The 21,751-nt window shown below is 42.9% G+C and overlaps 1 protein-coding gene across 1 annotated transcript in view; it reads left to right on the top strand.

Annotated features, from left to right (window-relative positions):
• The first annotated feature begins 1,172 nt into the window (after positions 1 to 1,172).
• TMC1 (transmembrane channel like 1) overlaps positions 1,173 to 21,751 on the top strand; it is a 58,703-nt gene continuing 38,124 nt past the window's right edge. Inside the window, exons 1-7 of the mRNA XM_082241534.1 lie at positions 1,173 to 1,902; positions 7,191 to 7,241; positions 8,895 to 9,201; positions 14,017 to 14,154; positions 18,241 to 18,331; positions 20,760 to 20,841; positions 21,224 to 21,330. Coding sequence (XP_082097660.1) covers positions 1,863 to 1,902; positions 7,191 to 7,241; positions 8,895 to 9,201; positions 14,017 to 14,154; positions 18,241 to 18,331; positions 20,760 to 20,841; positions 21,224 to 21,330 — 816 coding nt within the window. The 5' untranslated portion in view covers positions 1,173 to 1,862. The remainder of the gene's footprint in view (positions 1,903 to 7,190; positions 7,242 to 8,894; positions 9,202 to 14,016; positions 14,155 to 18,240; positions 18,332 to 20,759; positions 20,842 to 21,223; positions 21,331 to 21,751) is intronic.

The raw sequence follows: 21,751 nt of genomic DNA, 5'->3' as shown, positions 1-21,751 counted from the left end.
CTGTGTTTTGGGAATGGATTGATCAAAAAAGGAAAAGTGTTTTCCTCCCCTCAACCTCAAAAAGAAAGATTTTGTTGTTGTTTACATTCATCATAGCAGAAAGGAAGAGGGTTTAGGGATCAGTGTTATTTAAAAATGATTTTATTATTAGGAAAAGATGTGGGGTTGTTGGTGCATGAAGTCCAATATTTGATAGGAAATAAAGCATAACTTCTCCAATGACTGTGAAATTCCATGAGCTCAGATTATTTGGAATGAGAGAAGACATTTTCCTGTTTTAAAATGTAAGGCTGCCATCATACAGCCCTCATTGGAGGATTCGTAATGCTGCAACACAATGCTGGGGCAGCAGGCAGGGGCAAACCAGGGGGCATGTTGCCCAATGGCAGTAGACCTGGCATGGAAGCTGGGATCTAGAAGTGGAAATAAGTAAAAAAAATTGAGGGGCGGGGTGGGGCAAAGAGGAAAATGAAGGTTTGAAAAAAGCAGCCTCTGGTAAGACATGGTATTTGATAAATGGAAGGTGAGGGGGGGCCCACTTCACTTTCACCAAAATTCCCTCCCCTCTTAAAGTCCCTCTTTCCTTTAAGATTCTGTATCGCAGGGGTTCCCAATGTGTGCTCCATGGGGCACCAGTAGCCCACAAGCCCCACTGCAGTCCTAAGAGAGGGTAGGACTTTGGGTAAAAAGGGGACCCGGCACCTTGATGAATATTATATCTTCTAAGTAAGTCACTGAAGTTTATGGTGTTCTGTTTTGTAATTGAGTTTATTTACAAATATACTGGTTGCACATAAGAGGAGGCAGACAGCTTAAAAACACCAGTGGACAGCCAAAATTCATTGCCCCGCCCCCACTCCTGGATGGGTGGTGGAAAGGTCCCTTTCCAGATCTTGCAGATCCCCAAAGTCAGCGGTCAGACTCTTTCTGTATGCCTTGCTCAAAAACTGATACTCTTTGTTTACTTTCATAGACACCCACACAGACTTAGACTGCATCATCTGTATGGGGGGGGTATGGACCCTGCCCCCTTTTCTGATTGGTTTTCAGAAGACACCAGAGTGGTACTATATCAAGTTGCAATGGTCTAACATTGTAGGAATGAATGGGGCAGTCCCTGCACGTTCATCTTGGTGTGGGTCTCCCGTGCAGCCTCCCGTGAAAGCAAGGGGAACCAGAAAGGAAGGAGGACAGGGATTCTGTAGCTTTAACATTGATATAGAAGAGGGAAATTTGGCCCGCACAGATTGCTATGCAAGGCTGAGAAAATCTGTACCTGCTGAAGTTTCCTGACTTGCTGGAGATTGAACCCAGAACCTTCTCTCTCTAAGCAGATGCTCTACCACTGATCTGTGCCCTTCTCTGTCCTGGGTTTGTGACACTGCACTGGAACAGCCATTCTCAAAATGGCTCTAAACCCTTGGGTGAATTGTACTCCTAGCTTTCACTTTAATATGTGTCTGTGTTCTCTTGGGTCAATGGCTAGACCTCTCTTGTAGAAATAAACACTTTAGCAATATAATATGGTTCAGCCTTGTGTGCCAACTTCCAGTGAGATTTGTGGTTCTGTAAGAAGTTTTATTCCCACCCTGCTAGAAAGGTCGGGGGGACAGGGCAAGACATACCCTCCAAACCAATTGACTCTTCTACACTACCCCTAAATGGCAAACCAAACATTCATGAAAAATGAATGACTCAGGAAATTAGTACCTTCTTATGTTTCAGAGAATGAAACGCCACCGGCACCCTTTCGCCGACAGACATAAGTATGTTGATGTGCTGGATACTTTATCTCAAACTACTTATCCTGGTAATTGCCTCAGCAGGCAGCAGCTCCAAGAGCCCTGTGAAATTCAGCCAGGATGCCTAGAAGTGAAAAGCCAACTGCCTCACCAAGGAATGGTAATGGCAATTTTAATTATACATCTTATTCCAGCATCCTTTAGGTGCATTATTCTAGTGTTTATAGCTGAAACTCCCTCCCAACACCAGTCTGGGGTGTGCATCCGTGTGTGTGTGCGTGCGTGTGTGTGTGTGTGGGGGGGGGACTTCTGCATTGTCTCTGAAATTTGCTCTTAGCTTCTTCCTTTCATTTCGGCAGCCTAGCTATTAACTTGCTACTAACTCGTAAATCAAAACTCTGTGCTGGCATTCTCTGTTTTTGAAACACAACTAAGAAAGAGAAAGAATAATAGTAAGAAAACAAAATTTTGGCTCAGTTGAGGCAGATGCCTACTTTCCCACTTATAGGACTTGAATACAATATCTACATTTCTGCATGTGACTTGAATTGTCAGTCATGAGGAGAAAACTTAACAGTTTCCCCAAGATATTGCTGCTGGCACCACAAGCCATTGTTTTGAGCCATGTTTTCAAAGATTTTCATCCTGCAATACTGGGAAGGTAGCAGCTGCCTCCTCTGTAGTTTTGTGAACACTCTCTGGGAACACTGACTCCCATTAAAAACAATGACTTTATTATCATTTTTATTTTTATTATCATCCTATAAATCATCATGAAGCTATTGGTAATAACAATATCAACAATAAAAACAATAACTACCATATGGATAAAATATTTACTTTAAAATATGGACCTAAATATGTATTTGTATATAGAAGTCATGGAATTCACATCTGAAACAGTCATGAAAACTGTCCAGTTGGTACCAGGATTTTACCATCTATGAAAAAGAATATTTACAAGAAAAATAGTCTATAGTTCTCTTGGAACCAGTAGGGACTGTCAAACCTTTTTATTATGTGGCATTCTGTCCAGGGCATGGTTAAAATGACTGGATGACCTAGCTCATATGGATTTAGAAATGTGCTATTTTCATTTATTTGTTTTCATTTCTTTGTCTTAATCAGTTCATGTGGTTGTTATGAAATCAATTCCAAAAGTACGTTTCAGATCTTTTTCTGAATTTACAGTAGTAAGACGTTGACCCCATTCATTTGGAGTTTCAGTTCAGCTGTCATTGTGGTTTTAGGGGCAGGCAATTCTTATCAAAGATATTCTTTGGTGCTGGGTTTTGATTTCCATTGTTATAGATCAACCTACAGTGTTACTTGAAAGGGCCAATTCAGTCCAATAAACAAGTTGTTTGAGTTACCATTCTTAGTCCTCAAATGACTTTTTGTTAACGTTTTTCATTTTCAGCATAAAAGGGATGGTTTCAAAGGATCACATAGGGTTGTCTTCAGTAACTTTCAGTGAAGGAGTTATGACAGTACTTGTTAAATTAAGAATGCCTCTGTTGATTCATGAAATAATAATAATAATAATAATAATAATAATGATAATAATAATAATAATAATAATAATAATAATAATAATAATAATTTATACCCTACCCATCTGTCTGGGTTTCCCCAGTCACTCTGTATGTGTATGATACTAACTGACTGCAGCTGCAAGCATATTTTATTCAGAGGCAGGCATCAGTTCTAGGGATCCTTCTAAGAGACAATTGCACCCACCCAGCCCTATTGTTCCTTTCAAAGCATTGGGAAGACCTGTGGCAAGAGGTTGCTGTGTGGGCAGGCCAAGCACGGAGGGAGCTGCTCTGCGACTCTGCTGGGACCTTCCTGTCATCAAATAAATGCTTCTGAACTACTTTTGATTAAGAGAGGCAGATATATGGGCGTAGCTAGGGGATGGGGGGCAGCTGCCCTCCTAAATCAAATAAATGAATGAATGAAAACACTTAACTAAAAGTAGAAATTATAGAAAGAATTTGACAGATTTTTTTCTGAGCACTTGGGTTCAAAATAAAGTAATTTTAAGCTACTGCTCTTGAGACATTTCATTCCGTATCTGCTAGACAGAGCCAGACAGAGGATGATGACCGGTGGGTGACCTGTCCCCCCACCCCCAACATAAATCCTGGCTATGTCCAGGGGCAGATATTTTATATGGTCCCACGGTCCCACATATGCTTATTCAGAAATGAGCCCCACTCAGTTCAGAGTGACTTGCTTCCAGATATGTGTATCCCTGCAGCTTAAGAAAGAAGGGAAGTCAGAAAGAAGGAAGGAAGGAAGGAAGGAAGAAGGAAGGAAGGAGAGGGATAGAGAAAGGCATTGCAGAAACAGAGTAACTGGATGCTGGAATGTTTTATTATATTTTGTTTCCCTTGGTTAAACCTTACTACAGTTAAAGGTAAAGGGACCCCTGACCATTAGGTCCAGTTGTGGCCGACTCTGGGGTTGCAGTGCTCATCTCGCTTTATTGGCCGAGGGAGCCGGCGTACAGCTTCCAGGTCATGTGGCCAGCATGACTAAGCCGTTTCTGGCGAACCAGAGCAGCGCACGGAAACGCCATTTACCTTCCCGCCGGAGCGGTACCTATTTATCTACTTGCACTTTGATGTGCTTTCGAACTGCTAGGTTGGCAGGAGCTGGGACCGAGCAACGGGAGCTCACCCCGTCACAGGGATTTGAACCGCCAACCTTCTGATCGGCAAGTCCTAGGCTCTGTGGTTTAACCCACAGCGCCACCCAGTTAAAGTTTCCCATTGATTCACTGTCACTCCCCGAATAGTGCCTAGAGTTCAGGAATAGGAGTAAGGAGAATTGGAAGCCAAGTCAGACCATTGGTTCCTTTAGCTCAGTATCCTCCACAGTGACTGGCACCAGGGTCTCTCCCAAGAGATACCAAGTATTGAACCTGGGACCTTCCGCATGCAAGGTCTATGCTCTACAAATGCACTGCCCTTCCCCAAGGCATTATTCACCAGGCGAATAAGCAACCTGCTTCTTCTTCACACCAACACATTACTCTGCCCATTGGATTCTCTTTTGCTTGTTAGTTATTCTGTGCCACTGTGCTTAATTAAATTCAATCAATTACATTGACGATGTGTTTAAGCCCCAGTTATGAGCAGTGTCTTTTTATGGTACAGATATCAGCATGTTGATTTCTGCAGAATATATACTCCCTGCTTTAATGGACATTCCAATGCATATCGTAGGCTGCCAGCTGCTCCCTTTCTGCCATGGTTTCATCAGGATCCTCTGTCCGTGGGAATTTTTTCTTTGGCTGAAAGTAGATCACTGAAGGCACTCCTTACAAATAAAGTAAGGTGCCCTAATATAGCATGCAAAGCATCTTTCCAAAAGTGTTTGTCTTCATCACTGCAAGGACTCCATGGCAATTGTAATGATCTTTGTATAATGTGGATCCATTTACTGCCTCCAGGCGAAAGCATATATTCAGACCAAACAAAAGAACACTCATTTTTGCGTTCCACTCTTGATATTGAATAACATTTTTGCATAATTTGGGAGTCGGGGGAGATTATGCAGATGTTGGTGGAAATTGAAATGACAGAGCATGTTACTGGCTTTTTGGAAGGAATTTCTGCTTCTTGCATATATGCCTTTTTTAAAAAATCAGCCTGCCAACTTCTGAATAACTCTTGCACAGTGAGAAAACAATAATAATTCTGTTCTTTTCTCAGCATTACATATTTTGCCATTCTTTAATCTCCCACTTTATCAAAGCAGTACTCATTTTGTTCAATGGAGTTTTCACTCAGTAAATTAACATGTACGCCATTGTTTTGAAAAAAAGATTCGGGTAGGTTCCTTCAAATGATAAGTGAAAATAGGAAACAATGTGACTGATGGAATGTGGAAAAGTCACAAAAAGCTCACCAGTGGTGAGCCTGCCGCTATGGAATTAGAACAATCTGAAGGACAAAGTTGATGTGACCTGGGAGATCTGTGATTGGGTCTCTTTGCCTTTTTTAAAAACAAAAATACTTTAATGTAGCTGTGAGATGGGTTGTGAAACTGGACGAGGGCTACAGCACTGGGGAAAGGGAGAACTGGAGTTAGGATAAGAAGGCCCATGAAGGGGCGGGGGGGGGGGAAACCTAGACATCCATTTTGTGCAACTCACTGGTGCACTCATCTTTCAAAGATGAGTATTTTTTTGTGATGTGTATCCTGACCTGCATTGATCTTAATATAAAATCTAACGTCCTGCTCAGATCAATAGTATATGAAACAGATCTCTCCCCACAAAAATTCACAACAAAAAATAAATAAGTTCACTAGCAGCACAATCCTAGACATGCCTATTTAGAAATAAGCACCTCCTCCCTTTCTCATGATTCTCCTTCATTTCTTTCCACTGGGAACTTGTTCCCTTCTTTCTGTCATGCTAAATCTCTTGCCTCTTTTTGCGATAAAACTAAATGACCTAAACTGACCATTTGTTCCATATGTAACGCCTTTCATAAGCATACATATAACCAGAACTTTTTTTCCTAAAAAAAATGTTTGGGCTACTCTCATTTTGACTCAAGAAAACCACAATTTTATAGTTCAAATCGGGAAAAATAAATACAGTAAATGGACAAAAGTACAAAATTCACAAAATGTTTAGGGGTATGCGTACCCCTGCATCCCACCCCCCAGAAAAAAGCATATAGCCAGCAGCCAGAAGTCATGTTTTGTGATTTTCTAGATGGTTAACAATTTGTTATCGGTTTATTTGGATAAATAAGGCGGTGCTGCATTTGAAAACTGCAGCTACTGTATTAATTTGTTAATGTACAACATTACTTCTTCATGGGAACATAGGAAGATGCCTTATGCTATTGGTGCATCTTGCACAGTATTGTCTACTCTGACTGGCAGTAGATCTCAAGAATTCCATACAGGTGTGTAACCCATCCTTATCTGGAGATGCCCAGACTGAACCTGTGGTCTTCTGCGTAGGCATCAGATGCTACAGCTCTGCCCCCATTACTTGTACCTCTTCAGCAATTGTAACTGATGTTTGTACGACTTGTATAGGCCAGAACTAACAGGGGCCGGGCTCTCTGTTGTTAAGGCAGAGTGCTCGATGAGCAAACAAGAATTTCCTGCTGTGCTCAGAATGCAGTGTGCCATTTCGGACTTTTTCCAGGAGAAAGATAAATTATCCAGTCATTTATCAGGAGTGGGCCATTAGCAGTAGCACAGTTCAAATTATTTTAAATGAGACAAAGCTGTCTGCAGGTGGATGCAGTTCTGGTCATGCCTAATGTCTTTATGATTTGAATGCTAGAATTGGTCTTTAAATGACTATGCAGAGATGGGAACAATCAGCAGATGCATTAAGGATCTGGGAATTAAAGAGCCGCTAAATGGACTTCAGGACACAGAAAACAAAGAGTTTTTACTTTTCCTCCACAGTGAGAATAGAGGTTGACAATGATGAAGGCAGTGCTGCTGAAAGCGAAGAAGGTAAGAATGCCCAGGATAGAGTGTGAGTGAATGAGAGAGAGAGAGAGAGTAAAAAGAGGTTCTATAGATCTCTGCCTTCAACAAGCTGGACAGGACGCACAGGCCAATTCCTCATACACAATGGTTCACACTGCAAAAGAACCAAGATGTCATCACCTACAAAGGGCGGTAGAAATTCAAGAATAGTGTCCTCTTGTTGATATGGTACTTAACAAACATGACAGCAACCATGTCACGATTATTTCAATTAACAGTATTAAAATGGCAACCATGTGTTAAATGGAAGTTTTCCCATTTTTAGGGCATACACTCTGTTCCTTAACATTCTGCTTATATTTGTGGAATATGAGTTTTATTTGTGATCTTAGGATCATTCCATATATTTCCCTATTTTTCCTCAGTGCGGAAAATGCAACTAGGAAGGTAGTTTTTAACAGAAAAGTCAACATATATGCATTGATCTTCCACAGCAAATTTTGGCCTGGCTGCTTTATGCTTTTGAAAACCTCCCATAAGGTGGTGGACCTGACTGATACATATAGTTCCACCTATATGGCCAAAAATAAGAGTACACAGCCTAAACAGTGATTGTGATGATGTCCTCAATCCAGACAATGCCATCTGTGCGTCGTAAAAAGTCCACATCTAATCTCTCCTATAAGAGGCTGATATGGAGAATAGAGCAATAGCATTTAGCACCTTCGAGTTAGTGAGCAGTTTGAAACATGGCTAAGATTTCATCTATGGCCATTTCTGATAGTTCCAATCACCTGGAGCAGGGTGGGAGCAGGGAATGGGAAGGACTGGACTCAACCCAAGGGCTCCCTTTATACCTCATAGGTGATATGCACGCCTAGCTTTTAGTCAAGTGTGCGGTTTGTTTGTTTTTGCTGTGCTTAGCATTCCTTGGAGTGGGGCCAAAATTATCCCAATGCTCTGTCCTGGATTTCCAACACAGCTCCAGTGCATTGGCACAGCAGGGGTTTGCATTCTTTGTCAGAGCTGAACACTGTCCTGGAATTGTGTACACCGTCTAGGAAAAACTTTGTTCGGTGTCATTCCAATGCTATTTATAAATGGCTGCAACTGCACTGGTTTCTTAATGTCCCATTAAGGTACTATACTCTGAAATGGGGCAGGCAAGTGAGGCACTGCAGACTTTAACTGACCACCAAGGTTGTCACAAAATTTGCTCACTTCTCCATTTTTGTTTTGCTACTTTTGTATCTGATCCTTCTGAAGCGCCCGGAGAGGCGCATTGCCTCACAAGAGTCCCCGGGAAATGCCTGGCCAGGCTGGACTTGTGTCCTTTTCACAATTACGTGGAATTAGTAGCAGTTCAGGCACGTCACACCTGTTGACATTCATCCTTCTGCATCGCTTTTAAAGGTGCAGGAGGAGCCCTGGTCACGTCTGCATCTGTCCACCCTACCTGTGAGGTGTGTGAGGCTACCGAATATGGTCCATAATGACTGAGAAGTGAGGCTGTGGTTTCTCACTGCACCGTGACTGGCCCAGGGATCATTCACTGCTTTTACTTGGCTTGAAACAATGACATCAGAAAACAATGTTTTGTCTGTGTGTGTGTGTGGGGGGGAAGGTGGCTGATATCCAGAGGGAATGTATTTTTATTCTCTGTTCTTGACAATAAAGAGCAAGAATCTGTTCAGAGAAAGGGAGCGTCAAGTAAAAAAACCAGAGAGAAATATGAAGAGGACGAAGAGGGCGAGGATGAGGATGAAGAGACTGCCGCAGATCGTAGGCGAAAATACAAAAGGCGGAGGATGAAAGATGGTGGATTAGACATCAGCGAATCGGATGGAGAAGGCTGTAAAAGCAGGAAGAACAGAGCCAACCAGATGACCAAGGATGGTGATGAAGAAGATGGGGATAAAAAACGAAAGGACAAGAAAAAAGGGAAAAAGAAAAAAAAGAAAGACAAAAAGAAAAAAGGATCAGGGTAAGGCCTTATTATGATGATCTCTTGAATGTAAAGTCAATGATGGTTGTGTTAGGCATACTGCAGCGATCTGCAGTAGTCCTAGAACGGTAGAGAGGGGAGGGCTATCAAGGGTCATCTGGTCCCACCCTCTGCAAGGCAGGAATCACAGGGAAAGAATCCCTGACAGACAGTCACCTAACCTGTATGTTTAAAAGCCTCCATTGAAGGAGAGACCATCACCTTCTCCCTAAGCTCATGGAGCCAGATCTATACATACTCAGTTCTCATAAAAATGGAGTATTTCCAAAAAAGCTCTGCAGTTTAATTTTGGCCAGAGGACGTTATACTTTTGAGTGACTGTGTGTTGTGCTCAACAGAGTGCAGTCCACTACACTGAAGGACTGTCAGGGGGCGGTGTTCTCTGTTTGAAAGCATCTTCTATTTGGGCACACACATGTCACCTGGGTGCCTTCCACACTGTGCTGAGATGCATCTATGCATATAAATCACCACATGCACATTTTCTGAAAATGAATGTCCTATTTGGCAACGCATAACTGGCCACTCCTGTTCAAAGCTGTGTTCGCAATGTATGTAAGATTCTGAGACCTCAATACCCAAAGGAGAAAGAGCCAAATTAGGCATGCTGTTTGTCATGTAGTTTGTTGCTATGTGCCTATACAGTGGTGCCCCGCAAGACGAATGCCTCGCAAGATGGAAAACCCGCTAGACCAGGGGTCTGCAACCCGCGGCTCCAGAGCCGCATGTGGCTCTTTTACACCTTTGCCGCGGCTCCGGGGCGGATACTAGTGAGGGGAGGAGGCGCATTGTGTGCCCCGACACTCGCCACTGTGGCGGGTGCTGTGCTGGCTGTGACGTCGCATGGGGCGGTGCATGCGTTAGTCACGCACCGTCCCGACATCACCTTCCCACCCACTGTCAGATTGCGGCTCCGGAGATATATTTGTTTTAAATGTCGCAGTGGTTTTGCGGCTCCCAGTTTTTTCCCCCTTCGGAAACGGGTCCAAGTGGCTCTTTTTGTCTTAAAGGTTGCAGACCCCTGCGCTAGACGAAAGGGTTTTCCGTTTTTGAGCTGCTTCGCAAGGAGATTTTTCCCTATGGGCTTGCTTTGCAAGACAAAAACGTCTTGCGAGTGTTCCGATTTTTTCCCGCTCCCCCCTTTTTCTAAGCCGCTAAGCCGCTAATAGCCTTTTAGCTGCTAATCCGCTAAGCCTTTAATAGCCGCTAAACCGCTAATAGCGCTAATCCGCTAATAGGGTTGCTTCGCAAGACGAAAAAACCGCTAGACGAAGAGACTCGCGGAACGGATTAATTTCGTCTTGCGAGGCACCACTGTAATTAGTTTTCTAACTAAATAGCCATTGCGAGGGGCTGGAGCCAGAAAAGGAATGCAGCATAGTGTGTGTATTCTCCAGGAGTTCATATGGTCTCTCCCAGTCCAACCTGGAGATGCTGGGGAGCGAACCTGGAACCTTCTGCTTGCAAAGCTCTACCGCTGTGCTGCAGCCCTACTCAGAGCTGCTTTGGAAAGTTTTGAGCTTCGCAACTCTTCCTAGTTCCCTGCGCCCTCCGCAGTCCTTCCCCAAACCCATGTATTAGTATTAAAATTAATCAAGGCATGAAGACAGCGCAGAAGCAAATGGGTCTATTTACTTCAAATATCTGGCAGAAACTACATATTTTCAGTTTTTGATTACTGCTGTTGGTGCTCCCACCAAAAATATCCCACATACATTCAGGAATCAATGAAGCAATCTTGATAATCACATTTAGTTTGTTCCTGAAAGACAGTAGAAATAATGAGGCAAAAAAACTCATATGTAGTGGGAATGTGCCAGCTATGAGATATTAATAATACTAATACTAATAATAATACTAATAATAATAATAATAATAATAAAAAATTTTATTTATATCCCGCCCTCCCCAGCCGAAGCCGGGAAAACAGTACAAAAGTACAGCATAAACAACATTCTAAAATCATTCATTATAAAATTAATTAATTCAAGCCACTGGCAACCACTGGGCCAGAGCTCCGTGAAGATTGCCAAGGGAGGGAGTCAGGCTGCGCCCTGGCCAAAGGCCTGGTGGAACAGCTCTGTCCTGCAGGCCCTGCGGAAAGATGTCAAGTCCCGCAGGGCCCTGGTCTCTTGTGACAGAGTGTTCCACCAGATTGGAGCCACAGCCAAAAAGCCCTGGCTCTAGTTGAGGCCAGCCTAACTTCTCTGTGGCCTGGGACCTCCAAGATGTTATTATTTGCAGACCGTAAGGTCCTCCGTGGAGCATACCAGGAGAGGCGGTCCCGTAGATACGAGGGTCCTAGGCCGTATAGGGCTTTAAAGGTTAAAACCAGCACCTTAAACCTGATCCTGTACTCCACCGGGAGCCAGTGCAGCTGGTATAGCACCGGGTGAATGTGATCTCGCAGCGAAGACCCCGTAAGGAGTCTCGCTGCAGCATTCTGCACCCGCTGGAGTTTCTGGGTCAGTCTCAAGGGCAGCCCCACGTAGAGCGAGTTACAATAATCCAGTCTGGAGGTGACCATCGCGTGGATCACAGTGGCTAGGTCAGGGTGAGAGAGGTAAGGAGCCAGCTGCTTAGCTTGGCGGAGATGGAAAAATGCCGCCTTTGTTATAGCTGCAATCTGCGCCTCCATGGAAAGGGAGGTGTCAAAGATTACACCCAAACTCTTAACGGACGGTGATGGCACTAATTGCACCCCCGCAAGAGATGGGAGTTTCCCCCCCAATCCCATATTGTCCCGTCCCAGCCAGAGGACCTCTGTCTTCGAAGGATTTAGCTTCAACCAGCTCCCACGTAACCCTCCAGCCACAGCTTCCAAACATCTTATTATTAAACTTCCAAACATCTTATTATTATTATTCCACCCATTTGACTGGGTTTCCCCAGCCACTCTGGGCGTCTCCCAACAGAATATTAAAAACACAATGAAACATCATCATATCAGGGGTGGAATGGAAGGGGTGTTAACCTTTTATTCCACTATGGAAAATATTTTACACCACTCATTCTTTTTTAAGCTTTATATGATGATTGCTCATAGGAACCTGCTGCAGTAGGGTATGTTGAATTTTTCAGCTTTCAACTTTCAAAATATGAGGGATGCTAAAAAGTTGTGTCATGATTTGGGAATTCAAAATATATTTTGGTTAAATAAATATAATTTAGTTTTGCTTTGTAAGTAAAATATGTGTAAAATCGCATAGAAATAATGAAAAATGACTGTCAAGTACTTGCAGTTATATAATATATTAATATTATTAATATTTATTATTATATTGCATTACCTGATCTTTTCAGAAGTTAACATTAAAATTCTGAAAGCATGTTATTTGTGTTTCTTCATCAAACATTGACCTTACCAAGCTAATGTTGTCCAATCAAAAAAATAATAGCAGATTTGAGTTCCTCACACCTAAAAACATATTTTAAAGATCCCTCACTGTCAAAAATTAAGTTTCACCCCCCTAAAATGACATGCCTTACTGCTGAAGGTCTAAGCACCTCAGAGTTATTATCCCTATTTATGGCCAGAGGAATTGATAGGACAATTTATGCTGAGCTTGTCCAGTCGGAAGATACCGTATTTTTTGCCCTATAGGACACACGTTTTCCCCTCCAAAAATGAAGGGGAAATCTGTGTGCATCCTATGGGGCGAATGCAGGCTTTCGCTGACCCCTCTTGCTCTCCAGGCTTCAGGAAGCTCTCCGCAAGCCGTGGGAGCCCGCAGGAGTTCCCATCGGGCTCCCTAGGCTTGCGGATAGCAGCCTGCATCTCGAAGCCTGGGGCGTGCTGCACAGCACGCCCCGGGCTTCGGTTCCCCAATCTGGTTTGGAGGCTGGCGGTGGGGAGAAGCACGCTTCTCCCCACCGCCAGCCCCACAAGCTCGGGGGACAGCGGGGAGGCGGAACGCCATCCCGCTGTTCCCCAACCTGGTTTGGGCTTCAGGCAGATATCTGCAAGGCGTGGGAGCCCGGCGGGAGCCCCCTGTTCTGGGGGCTGGGGTTGGGGGAAGCTCGGGCTTCCCCCGCCCCAGCCCTGCGCCTGGGGGAAAAATAATTTCCCCCCCTTTATTCCCCCCCCCAAACTAGGTGCGCCTATGGGCCGGTGCGCCCTATGGGGCGAAAAATACGGTACATTCCCCAACACTTTCTCAGAGAGGAACCTCACCTCTGGCAGTGTCTTCCTTTCCCCTTTCCTAAGGCCTTTGTCCACGTGTCGGGAGGAAGAGGAGGAGGAACTGTGCTGGCAACTTGGCCACCATTTTGTATCCTCCACAATGGGCTGCACTGGCATCGTTCTGAGATATTGTGCATGGGAAAGGGAGGCGGAAGCACAATGTTTGGAGCATTCGGAGGGTGGGAATGGTGGTTGCTAATCTGTTTTCTGTTTCTTCAAAACAAAAATAACAATACTGCAAAAAAGAAGAGCATTTTCTCAGGACAGCGGAGGGCGTGTGTGCCGTGTCCCATTGGAGCAGTGGTGCTGGCACTCGCCCCTCTTCTGATTGGAAATGCTTCCGTGGGGGAGGGGGAGGGGGAAATGGCCCTTTTTTCATCTGAGGAATGTTGGAGGCTATGTTTAAAGTCCAAGTTCAGTTTCATTATCCAGTGTCATATTGCTTGATGCTGTGCAAATTGGAGGGGAATCTGCATGCCAGGGTGTGGGGGCATGGGAACACATTATGTAGCAAGTTTAATAATACATACTTTCCAGGGGTGGGTGGAGCAGCTGCCCCCAAGCATACCAGTGAAGCTGTCCCTCTTTTCACCTCTCTCTCTTTTTAAAAGTTCTGATTCAAGTTCTGAAGAGGAGCTTACAGAGGAGGAAATAGCCAAGCTGAAGGAAGCGGTAGAAGAGAAAAAGAAGCTAATTGCCACATTAAGAAACAAGCCCTGGAATATGAAAAAGAAACTGGAAGTCTTGAAGTATGATATTGTATATGGTCACTTGTAGGGCATGTTTGCACATGTTTTAGTCATGACTGCTTGATTACTCAGTATTTGATCACTCACAGGTGAATGTGTGTACTGGTGTCACAGAGAAGCATTGGGCTGGATCCAGACTAAGTCAGCCATGACTTACTTAAGCCCCTCTGATTGCAGTGTGACCTAGATATGACTTACACTGGAACAAGCCCATTGGGTTGGAGGTAATATAAAATTCTATCAGTGATATTTGTAATCATGCATGCAATCAGGCCACCCTTTTTTGCAGCATGGAGAAGACTATGGACCATGGAGAAGACTATGGACCATGAAAGCTCAATAAACAGGTGAATCTTTAAGGTGCCACAAGTTTGTTGGCTTTTTCCCATTAAAAATTAAGTCAGTTCACACATGCAGCTGTCAGATGTGATCTAGGGATGTAACTCCATGCATGAGCCACTATAATTCATTGAATAAATAACTTTAGTTCCCAGAACTATGATAAGAAAGACACAATAGGTCCTGAAATAGGATCAAAGGTGGGATTTCTGATCCTCTGTAATGTAGTTCAGGGGTAATTAATGTAGAAGCAAGCCACAGCTTTATTTCAATTGGGGGGTGGGCAACCTTTTTCCATGGACAACCACATTTCCTCAAGGTTAATCTGTCAGGGGTTCCATTCAACTGGTGGGTGGTTCCAGAAATTCTGGATCTGGAATAAAGACCACCCTCTTCAGTGTTCACCAGAGCTACAGCAGGCTAGAAGTCCCAATTTAATGAAGTCTATTCAGAATTATGCCCTACTTGGTATGATGGGATCACCCTTAAATAACTATACAGACATTTATTTATCAGTTCAATGCAGTCACTGTTCTGGAAAACAATGAAAAGTAACTCATTCCTAACATTAATGTGCTATATAAAGCGAATCTAGAGAGGCAAGAAAGGGGAAGGAACATGAAGGAACATGAGGTAGAAAACCAACAGAATTCTTGAGGATGGCATTTAATGAGACCACATGTGGGGTCACATGTGGACCTGTGGTTTAATTAAGAAATTATTTCTATCCAGCCCGGATTATACTCCAGTCACAAGTGATGGAATTCCCCTTCCTTTGCAGCACCACAATCTGCTCTAAAGGGTTCCCTGAGCTTCTGGAGCAGATTTTCTGTGTGAACAGGGAACGGCAACGGGAAGAGGTGGAAATGTTAATCAGAGGTTGTTGCACCACAACTGGATATATCACCTTGAAATTCTGGCCTTGTTTTTTAAAATAAAATTAATCTTTTTAAAGAGTTGCCCTGGAGCAACACTGCATTTCTCTTTAATGAAATTTGAGCTGGTGCCTGAAACTATCTTGACCTGTTATTGAAAAGTTGAGCAATCCACTTGAATCCTCCTCTTCAGAAGCAACCTCTTAAGTTTGGTAATTCATTCCCCACTTTTGCAACCTTGAAACAGCCCAAGTACAGTATACCTCGCACTTTCAGAGCTGCAACCCCACACCTCCCATGAATTATTAAGCTAGGCCATTTAAGGACAATAATACCTGTGCTCATGAAATATTCATGCCCCTTGTGTTGGTAATTAGATTAATGTTTCTTTGAATTTAATAAAGCTTTCAATGGGTTAGCTAAGAGAGTACATTTTGGTCTGTCTTGTATTATCGATAATTTACATATAGGACACAATCCACTTACCTTGTGTTTTTGACACTTTTGCATCTTTGAGTAAAGATGTACAAGGTTTGTTTCTGATGTCCAAACATGCTTTATAAGAACACACAGGGAGTGGATGGTGATGTTTGAAAGTGAGGTCCTTTGCAGGTGACTGGGCAGTTACCAGATATCTTTCATAAAGTAAAATGCTTTCACTGGTCTTTTGGTGATGTATTTTCAAAACATAAGCCAAACAGATTTCACTCTCTTGTCATATCTGGCAAATTAAGGATCTCATGTTTAAAGTCATAATCAATTTATATGTGTTTTCTGTTATATTTATGCTCAAAGCAGTTGACAGGAGAAAAAACAGTAAAAATGCAGTAGTACAATAACCATAATACATAATAAAAATTACAATATCTGTACAACATAACACTAACAATTCAACAATGAACAATTTTGAATAATTTAGAAAATTTAGTGAGCATAAAGCTTACAAACAGGTCAGTTAACAAGATCCCAAAGCTGATGGTATTTTTGTACTTTGCTCCAACTTTTATACCCAGAGTGAAAAGGCCAGAAAACCCTTCAGAATGGTTCTGTAACATTCAGGGGGTTATCAGTTAGTTTCAGTGTCTTGACCTGCTGACTGTTCAGCAGGCCCTTGATCAGGGGTGGCAGATCTTTGCTGCCCAGTGGGCCAGATTCTTATCTCCCTACCTATGGCAATGTTGTGCTTTGAAGCCCCAGCTGTTGGGGCTTCAAAGTGAATCATGGGAGTGTGTGCAGCTAAACCTAGCAGGATTTAACCCATTGGAGTGATCTCAGCTGATTGGCAGGTGGATATGGCTTTTAAAAAAGCTTTGCAGGCCAAATTCAACCCCCAGGCAAGCCAATGTTGGCGCACAGGCTAGAGGTTCCCTACCCCTGTTGTAGATGGCTGATATTTGATGCAGCAATCTTTAAGTACTTGTGAACAGTGAGCTTGAAAGTGTGGTGTAGCATGTTGGACTTGGCTGAGGAAACCTGGGTTCATATCCTTGATCAGCCATGAAGTTCACTGGGTCGATGACTTTGAGGCAGCGAAGCCCAGCCTACTGAACATATGGAGCATGTGCCAGTCCTCCCATCAAATTACACTACAGCACATCTGCAAATAAAGTTGTTGTTCTTTCTGTGAAAGAAGTGCCAGGGCTGCGCTCCTTATGTTTCTGTCTGACTATATCTAAGGTAGGAAAGCTGAGGTGAACAAAGGATGAAGCCCTCTGCAGCAGTGGATGGCTGCAGCAGCACAGAAGGCTTTGTTTTAATTCGCTCATTGAACATAATAGTATTTTGTGTTCTTTGAATCATTACCCTCTGACTATCTTCTGAGATAGTCTACTCAAGCAGCAGAGTTGCTTTTCATAAGTTTTGTTTTTAAGAAAGATCCACTGGGAATACTTCCTAAAACCACAGCATTATTGAGATGTGTGCTGAAGCGCCTGTAAAATAAGCTATTTGGATTTATCATGTAAATAGTCCATGAGTGGTACAGATGTCAGTTGCTGGGGAATACAGGTACTTGACAGGGGCCAGTAAAATGACTGTTGTATTTTCGTATTGTTTTATTTATTTATTGTGCGTGTGGGTAGAATACAAGTGCTGGCATCCTTTTTTGTTTTGCTTCCTACTACTACTCTTCCTGGGATGGCATCTTCACATTAGGGTTATTCAAAAAATCCTCTTTTGCTACAGAAACAGCGCTAAGTCTGCTGGCCACAGCCCACAGCACACCATCACAATCCCACTATAAATGACCATATAGACAAATGTAGAATTGTTTTGCTTGTGGGTGAAGCTTACAGTTCTCTAGGGGGCCGTGTGGTCCTCCAGATGTTGCAGAACAATTCCTCCCCTCATCGCTGCCTGTTGGCCGTGCTGGCTGCAGCTGATGGGAGTTGGAATGCAACAACATCTGGAGGCCCATAAGTCCCCCACTGTTGCTACAGAGAATCATAATGAGTTTAGAATAATCCAAGATAGTGCGCAAGAAAGGCAGGTAATGAAACAATAAAATGAAACATTTTATTGTGAAATGGCATGTCTGTGTTTAGTTTCTTGTTCCGTGACATCCAATAGTAATTTTCTTGATGCCTTGATATTCTATGTGTCCTTATCTGGCTCTACATCATTGGCTATTGCGGGCAGTGGGTGGGGAAATATGGCGTGTCATAATGCCAGGACATGGGCAAACTGTGCTTGAGGGGACGAGGAAATAAGGAATGTGGTTCCCATGTTTAGTGGAAGAGAAAGTGTTTGGCATAACATGTCATTGGGATGCTCAGTAATGTCAAGAGTGTCTCAATGTTTCAGCAGAAGAGAAAGTGAGAGGAAAGATGCTTTCAGATAAATCCACAAGCACTTCTTTATTTTTATTTTTCAGAGATGCTCAGCAGTTTGTGGAAAAATTTGAAGGAGCCCTTGGCAAAGGGAAAGGGAAGAAATTTTATGCATATAAAGTGATGATGATGAAAGTAAGGACCATCTCTCATTATGGCTTTGAATTGGCTCACTCAGCCTTTTTCAAATATCTCTTCCAGAATTAATGGTTTCACTCTCCTTTTGGATTGCATTTACTTTTAGCTATAAAAAGCAAGAAGAATTTCCTGGGTATCTTAGTTCTGTAAATGCTACAAAACTGCTAATGTTCTCTATTAATCCTTCAAACACATTTGTGCCTTCAAATCATAGTAATCAAAAAGATTCTGAGCAGTCAGGTATGGCTCACAGTCAGTGGAGCACAGGTGAACATTCACAAAAAATAAACGAAGGTATCAAAATCAGATGATGCTTAGGGAAAGGATACTGCAAGTAATCCAAAGAAATACAGATAGGCTGAAATCATATTAAAACCAATCCTTCAGCGTGACTTGGTGCTGCAGACCCAAGTAAACCTACAAGAAAGGCACAGATTAGAAATATTATATGTAAGTTAGTTAATAAATGATTAAAAAATCTCAGTGAACCTCTGGCATTAAGATTTGGAGATCATTTTGGCACTTGGATGGAGCTGAAGTGCAGCTGAAATGATGGAGAGAAATAAATGTGGAAGTGGGATATGGAAGGCTGCTGAAGAACCTTCTGTTTCATATCTCCTCCATTTAATATAATGTAGATTTTCAGATTTCCCTTGGTGTTATTGCTTATTGTATTTGTTGATTGCTTTTTACATGACTGTGTCTCAAAGTGACTTACAATGTAAGAATAGAAATAGCAAGAAACATTTAAACCAACCAAAGCAGGAAGACATAATGCTCATTGACAAATATTTATAAACATACAAAACCCACCCCTCTCCTCAAAAGGATGAGCACAAAAAGAAGCCAAAGGGAACGCAGTGGATGTAGCCTACCTTGATTTCAGCAAGGCATTTGACAAGGTGCCCCATGATATTCTTGTAAAGAAGCTGGTAAAATGCGGTCTTGACTATGCTACCACTCAGTGGATTTGTAACTGGCTGACTGACCGAACCCAAAGGGTGCTCATCAATGGTTCCTCTTCATCCTGGAGAAGAGTGACTAGTGGGGTGCCACAGGGTTCTGTCTTGGGCCCGGTCTTATTCAACATCTTTATCAACGACTTGGATGATGGACTCAAGGGCATCCTGATCAAATTTGCAGATGACACCAAACTGGGAGGGGTGGCTAACACCCCAGAGGACAGGATCACACTTCAAAACGACCTTGACAGATTAGAGAACTGGGCAAAAATAAACAAGATGAATTTTAACAGGAGAAATGTAAAGTATTGCACTTGGGCAAAAAAAATGAGAGGCACAAATACAAGATGGGTGACACCTGGCTTGAGAGCAGTACATGTGAAAAGGATCTAGGAGTCTTGGTTGACCACAAACTTGACATGAGCCAACAGTGTGACGCGGCAGCTAAAAAAGCCAATGCAATTCTGGGCTGCATCAATAGGAGTATAGCATCTAGATCAAGGGAAGTAATAGTGCCACTGTATTCTGCTCTGGTCAGACCACACCTGGAGTACTGTGTCCAGTTCTGGGCACCACAGTTCAAGAAGGACACTGACAAACTGGAACGTGTCCAGAGGAGGGCAACCAAAATGGTCAAAGGCCTGGAAACGATGCCTTATGAGGAACGGCTAAGGGAGCTGGGCATGTTTAGCCCGGAGAAGACGAGGTTAAGGGGTGATATGATAGCCATGTTCAAATATATAAAAGGATGTCACATAGAGGAGGGAGAAAGGTTGTTTTCTGCTGCTCCAGAGAAGCGGACACGGAGCAATGGATCCAAACTACAAGAAAGAAGATTCCACCTAAACATTCGGAAGAACTTCCTGACAGTAAGAGCTGTTCGACAGTGGAATTTGCTGCCAAGGAGTGTGGTGGAGTCTCCTACTTTGGAGGTCTTTAAGCAGAGGCTTGACAACCATATGTCAGGAGTGCTCTGATGGTGTTTCCTGCTTGGCAGGGGGTTGGACTCGATGGCCCTTGTGGTCTCTTCCAACTCTATGATTCTATGATTCTATGAATACTTGATTACCCTCCAAGTTAAGGTAAAAGCCCTGTTCTTGTGTCACCACCCTCTGTACCGGCCTTGGAAGGGGTAAGTAGAGAAGGGTCTCATACGGCAAATGCAGGGTCCATGCTTGTTCACACCGAGAGAAGCAGTCCTTGGGTAGGAAGATGGGGACACTAACATATCAGCTTGCTGCAGAAAGATGTGGAAGACAGAAAAGTGTAGGACAGGAAGCACATTTGCATTTCCTGTGCCTTCAACAGAAACACTGATGCCAAGGCCACTCTAACAACCTAGAGTGCACACAGATTTTGGAAGCACAGAGGTTTAAGATCGTCAGACAGATTTTTAGTTGAAAGTGTTCATTCTTTTCTCATTGTCCTAATGTCCTATTTTGCTTTTGTAATATTTATTTCAGAAATGGATGAAATTTCAACGTGATTTTGAGAATTTTCGGACAGCCTGCATACCCTGGGAAATGAAAATAAAAGAAATTGAAAGTAAGTGAGAGAGAAGAATTAAGTAATTTTCATCTTCCTGGGAGACAGGCTTAGGGTTCCCCTCCACTGTTGCATACCATTGCTCCTTTCATTCCGTAGCTTTTAAACAGCAATAAATACATTGCATATCAAGGATTGCTGGAATTTGTAACATATATTTGCATACGAACCATGCATATACGAATGTAAGCAATAATTTACTATGGTTTTACCAGATCACATCAATAGTAATACATGGTTAGGTTTTAGGATGGGAAAGTGGCAGCCACTGATTTGTGGTGTGTTAAGCAAGCATAAATATACTGATTTATATCTTATTTGAAAGGACAAAAAAGGTGAAGAATGATTCATTTGCCCTTTTATCTTGCTTCATGTCTTGTAGGTCATTTTGGCTCTTCTGTTGCCTCCTACTTCATATTTTTGCGATGGATGTATGGAATAAATATAATCCTATTTGGACTGACTTTTGGTCTTGTCATGGTGCCTGAGGTGGGGATAACTACATTAATATGCGCAGCCTGTCTTGCTGTTTCTCCTTAGGCCTAAATGTCACACAGGAAAATGGGTTAAAGTTAAGACCAGAGGAAACAATGGGGGACTGGGCATTTTGGATAAAATTCCACTGTCAGGAAGATCAGAGCTAGACTGACGTTTACAATCAGTAGGATTCAAATGATGTTAGAGATCTTTTGTTGTCCTTCAGACGTTTTTTATCTTGTTAATTCATGCAGCATATGCACTGCCATATTTACCAGAGATGATTCCTGTTTTCTGTCTATATTTACTAGAGATGGTTCCCTGGTGAATCACTTTCTCTGTTTGGTCCCTGCCTTAGGGAGAGGAGATGCCTTAAGAAAGAGGCAGCACTCATTCACCTGCACTAACCACTAGTCCTTTACCTTTTCCTCCT

The sequence above is a fragment of the Podarcis vaucheri genome, assembly GCF_965113315.1.
Source record: "Podarcis vaucheri genome assembly, chromosome: 11".
NCBI classification, from domain to species: Eukaryota; Metazoa; Chordata; class Lepidosauria; order Squamata; family Lacertidae; genus Podarcis; species Podarcis vaucheri.
This window is presented reverse-complemented; position numbering and strand designations above follow the sequence as displayed.